Source organism: Octopus sinensis, linkage group LG1 (genome assembly GCF_006345805.1).
Source record: "Octopus sinensis linkage group LG1, ASM634580v1, whole genome shotgun sequence".
NCBI lineage: Eukaryota > Metazoa > Mollusca > Cephalopoda > Octopoda > Octopodidae > Octopus > Octopus sinensis.
Window position 1 is genome coordinate 79,996,274 of NC_042997.1, and position 6,000 is coordinate 80,002,273.

At 28.2% G+C, this 6,000-nt stretch overlaps 1 protein-coding gene across 1 annotated transcript in view; it reads left to right on the top strand.

Moving 5' to 3' along the window:
• The window catches only part of LOC115214936 (voltage-dependent calcium channel subunit alpha-2/delta-2), a 107,767-nt gene that overhangs the window by 84,185 nt on the left and 17,582 nt on the right, over positions 1-6,000 (top strand). The window contains exons 14-16 of the mRNA XM_036501121.1: positions 203-281; positions 1,651-1,700; positions 4,769-4,852. Of these exons, the coding sequence (XP_036357014.1) occupies positions 203-281; positions 1,651-1,700; positions 4,769-4,852 (213 nt within the window). The remainder of the gene's footprint in view (positions 1-202; positions 282-1,650; positions 1,701-4,768; positions 4,853-6,000) is intronic.

Here is a 6,000-nt window from a genome sequence, read left to right on the forward strand (position 1 = left end):
TAGAGAAATGAGTTTGTAGGAATAGACTGACAGATTGACTATACTTTTCCTTTCTGCCACCTCTGATGAAGTAAGTTTTAGTTGTGAACTGTCCGTTGTTTCAACTATGTTCGGTTTTACTAAATCTAAGAATACAATTGTGACTATATTAACATAACTTATGTTCAATTCCTGGTTGTAATAACATTTTTTTTTATTACAGGTAAGAGTTTTCACTTATGCCGTAGGTCCCACTGCAAATCCTACATCAGCTATTCGCTGGATGGCCTGTAGTAATCGAGGTAACCCTACTTGATGTTTTCAAAATTAATTATATTTCTATATATTTTGAGTAATTCATCTATTACATCTCCTTAATCATTGTTATTTTATAGATTTGAAATATCTTACAAAAGAATTTGGTTGATTATTTAAAGCATAAATGAAAGTGACCCTGTTGATTGAAATTCAGTGAGGTACCCATAATGTAACTGTTATTAGAATTCATTTAATTCTGGCATACTGTAAATTTGTGCATGTGAGACATCTTGGTAATAATCTTTTTTTTTTCTTTATGTTTACAAGGAGTCAGTAGTTCTCAAAAATTTACATATTTGTATAAATCATTGTATTGAAATGTCACTGTAAAGTGGGGAAAATGTATTTTAAGTTGTTTTGTTTTAGTTAAATTAAACAAAAAATTGTGATTAAAGATATCTGCAATAACCAGTAGTTATCTTTGACAGTAGTTTTTGATCTTTTTATTAGTTAGCTAATCTGAATTGATTAGTAACAAAGATATATTGAATTTTGAAGAACATTAGAAAAGCAGGTGTTTTTGTAAAAACAAAAGACAAGTTTTTATATGGTTGTAAGGAAAATGTATGTAATATTACTTTCAATGAAATGTAAGAAAATCAAAAGGATATGAAAATCTATTGTTTAAATTTGTCTGGCAATTTGGAACAGAATTTCTTTATTGTCATTTATCTTATTGTAGAACATATTTTGAAATTTAGCTTGATAGACCTCAACAACAGAGATAAACACATGCTCACACACACACATACATGCACGCATGCAGTATGAGTGGGTTGTCAATCCCAAATGTTGAAATCCTGAAATATCAGAATCCCCAAAATGTTAATGTTCATTAATGTTCAAAGTGGTCAATGAAGAAAATGGACAAAAATATTAGAAAGTGTTGTGTGTGTGTGTATTCTTCGTTTTTGTATCTGGTTTACAAGATTCTTTAGGTGAATTTATGTGTGGATTCAAATTTTGTTGTGACTGGGTTGAGCCATACTACATTGAAGCCTTAATATGTAACACACCAGTTCAATTTCCACTCATTTATTTTTTCCTTTCAAAATTTTTGTTGCTTTTGCCACTTTGTCAATGGAGTTGTTAACCTTGTCAATAAATGTTGCCAACATCCATTGACAAGGTTGCAAAAGCAATGAAAATTTTGAAAGAAAATATTATAAATAATAAATGAGTGGAAATTGAACTGGTGAGTGTGTTACATATTAAGGCATTAAGGCAGTATGACTCACCCCAGAAACAAAAAAATATATATAAAGCATACTGAGCAAACATTTTTACTTTTGGAGATTTTGTTAATGGTTTGATAATGATGATAGTTATACTGATAGCTATAATTTTTTTCAGGTTATTTTTCACAGATTCCAGCCATGGGTGCTATACGATCCAAAGTTCAAGTAAGTATGGTGTAGTTTAAAATTCCCAGTACAAATTTGATTTGAATATTAAAGCTTAAATCAGTATTCATTTCTGATACTCTTCAATAACGACTTTTATTTTAAATAATTCTGTAATTGTAAATATTTATCAGTGAATTAATTTGCAAGTTCAAAATATTTCTTAACTTCTATTTTGAGATATTTTATTAAATCTAAAAACTTACTTTGTCATGTATCTCTTCATTAAATGGATATTCTATAATTGTAGCATGATTCTATAAAGGATTATATTTTTTCCAGGTGTTATTCAGAAAATGTCTCAAATCATATTTTACCATTTATTGATTAAAATTAAATCATAAAGTTTTAAATAATCCAGAACCTTTTTTTAAAAAATAAATTACAGGTTTACTTATGGAAATTAAATCTAATTTGTTTTGTTTTTAATTTAGAGTATAAAAACAAACATCAGCTGTTTATAATGGAGTTATAAGATATTTTTGCATGAAAACAAAATCAGGAAGAACAGTTAATTAGATTCAAAGGAATCTTGCACCTTCAAGGGGTTTTAGCATTCAATGAAACAGAAAATGTTTTTTTTTTTTTGGCTTGCCTAATTCTCAGCTAGTTTTGAATATGCATTGATTCTTGTTATCATTGTTTCCAAATTTTTTTGTGTAAATATTTTTAAGCATTGAATTTTTTATATATAAAATTGTTTTTAATATTTGAAAGAAATGAAAGATATAGAAAGTAATTAAGTCATTGGAAGATTCCTATAATGATAAACAGCTCTTTTTATGTAGTTTCTTGTGACAAAAAAAATTGTTTTAATCTTTTACTCCACAAGGAAAATTATATCCATCATTGTTGAGGAGATATGTATTTTTGTAAGAGTTCATTGAACCTTACCAAATATTCAAATATCAATAGATGCAATATTTTTGTTAAAGTAATTACCAGTAATTAATTATATATGGTAAATATACATGTCTCAAAAATGGAACATTGGTCATTAATGGGTTAAAGAATATACAGAAATTTCGAATTTAATATAAATGATATTATAAAAACTTTTATGTTTCTTTTGTTATATACTTCATATTTATAGTCTGATCCAAATATACTATTAAAATAAACAATATAATAGGAGAAATATAATTAAAGAGCCTAGAGGAGCCAAGAAAATGTAAAAAATCAATAATATTCATAGTTGAATTATGGCTTTTAATGCAGTATAGGCATAAATAATTTGAGTTTGTTGAATATTACTCAATGTCACAACAACGCCAAATTTGATGTTAGAAAGCTTGGAAGAATATAACAATTTTCAACTAAGAATGATAAGAAATTAAATTCTGTATAAACTTAATCAGAATTTGATTTTATTAAATAAATTTATTTAAAATTTAACTGGACTAAGCACATAATCATCCTCATGCTCACTTAATTCCAGTTATCAATATTTTGTTCATAATGTTGATATTGATGATTCCTTTTGGATTTGATATTAGCATTGCTATCCTTCTTCATAAGAAAATAAGGGAGAGTAAGAAATAGAAAGAAATATAAAAAAATTAAGAGAACTTGTCATTGTTTAACCCTAGATAAATACTGACATGGCCTCAATTTCTTTTTAAATGGTGTGGTAGGAGTTGCAGTTCTGTCCACTTTCTAGTAGGTCAAACAGCTGTGTAGTGTTATTGATATTGTCTTGTACTTCTTCTAAAATAATAGATGGGAGTTGGAGACTTGGCTACTATTTCTAGCATGTAGAGGCTTCTTTGTCGGTTGCTAGAGACTTTGTATAAAGGTAATTTTTCTGGTTAATAAACAAATGTTAAAGACAAACAATAGTTTGTTTTATAATAATCTGTTTGCAAAGGTTATTTGTCCTTACAACACCAAAATTACATAACTCATAGCATAAAGAATCATCCCCTTGATTACTATAATCTATTATACTAGAATAATTTTTCAGCACACCCTTTCTCCATTGGTGATATGTAAAATTTACTCTGTAAAACATAAGCTCCATTTCATCATCCTTATTTAAGATATCACCATATATTTGTCAATTCATATTTTTACACCCAACATAAAATGGTACTTCTCTTAGAATTTCCATTTTCCACCAGATAGTTTACTGTTTGGTTTTAATAAAAATCTATCATCTGCATGAAATTAAATACACTTCCTGTTTAAAGAGTTTAATTCTAAAACCCATTTGGTATAGGTCAACACATGTTGTTTTAGAAAATTTATAAAAAATAAACTATTAATTAGTTCAGTTAATACCATTACTACTGATTATAGTATTATTGCTATTTATTCATGTCTATGCTAATTAACAACTGCCATTATTCCCAGCACCACTAATACTAATATAAACTTACATGACTTTTGATAATTATGAGCATTTATTTGGGGCTAGTACTTGTATTTATTTTTTTCACTTTAGAAGAAGGAAATCTAAAGTCATTGTTCATAGAATTTGAAATCAATCTAAAGGAATGTAACTAAATTTTGCTTGGGGTTCAATCAGTTCAAAATACTACTAATAGTAATAGTAACAATGGTAATAACAATTGTAATAATAATGTTTAAATACTTTAGGAATGCTGAAGTGCTTTTGTCACATATATATATATAATAACACAAATGAATCCTACAAATAATATATATATAAATAAATGTATTTATATGCATGGATATATTCATACATATTAATTTACATCTATCTATATAATGCCTATTTTGTTTTGTAATGTAATTTTTGATGGTATATTTCAACCAGCAATAAAAGGCCATTGATTAATGATGACGAAAGCTGTTTGAAAAGAATTTCACAAACAAAATTTAATTTTTGTATTAATAATTATATGCAAAGTAAGAATCAATGCATATTTTATAGAAAATATCTATATAAATGACTTCATTTATTACTAAATACAAAAGAAAAGTAATAACTATAAGTTTTGGAAATTTTTTATTGTTTTATTTTGGTTGCAATCCATGTGTAAAATATGTTGGTACTGCTGTAAACTGTGTGACTTAAGCTATGCTCGCTATGTTATTTATTCCAGCACTATATAGGAGTTCTAGCTCGACCTCTGGCCCTTAATCATTCTGAATACATCAAGTGGGCTGGGGTGTACCAGGATAGCCATGTAAGCTGGCTATTACCTCTTCCTTCTACAATTTATATTCCTATTAATTAGTTATCAACACAATGTTATGTCACATGATCTTTTTCTTTCTCTTACTGCTTATGTGCCTTGTGCTCTAGTTTCTTTACTCTCTTTTACCTTCTTGTGTTTATTTATTTCATGCAAACTGTTGCTTGCTTATATTAAAATCTTTTTATTTTTTTTTCTTGTGCAATTATTTTCATATCTTTACCATCTGTTGTTCTCCCTACTGTTAGTGCATTTCTTGCTGTTTTTCTCTACTTTCTGCATTCTGTGACACTGTTTTTATTGATGTCAAGTGTATCTGATTTTAGCCTGAACATTAAAAAAATTGTGCATATTTCTTATAGTCTTAAGATAGCTACAGTCATTTAGCTGCAGCTGTGCTATGATACCCACTTAGAGGAATTTTGACAATGTTATAAATTTAAGTACATATTCAACAACTACGCTACATTACTAAAATAAGGGGACATAATACACCAGTTCACACACACACACACGTGTGTCTGTGTCTATATATATGATCTTGGAAGATCATAGTTCAAATAAGAAATCAGTTATGTAGAATGTATTCATTTGTTAGTAGCAAAAGGCCCTACAGAGCTCAATCATTTGATGTGTCCAGTTTATGTATGTGTGTGTATAGATGGGTGCATGTATGTATACACACTCTGTGTGTGTGTGTATGTATAATATATATACACTGTATGTATTTATGTTTGTGTTTATATGTGTACATATGTATGTGTATGTGTGTTTATGTGTATACATATGTATGTGTGAGTTGTATATATGTGCATATATTTATATGTTTGTGTATATGTATGTGTATATATTTGTAGATGTGTGTGTGTGTATGTGCATATATTTATGAGTATATATGTATATAAGTGCATGTGCATGCATTTTTGTATGCATGTAATATTAGCGTCCATGACCACCAGAGTGCGAATGAACTGAAAGAAAAACTGGATGTTGTGTACAAGTGAGAAGGCTATGTTGGTATGGGGGTGTGATGTGCATGGAGGAATACTTCTGCATAAGTACTGAGTGGAAAACCTGGAAAAGGGAGTTCAAGCAAACATGGGATAAATTGAAGGCTAACTGAGAGATGTATTTCATGG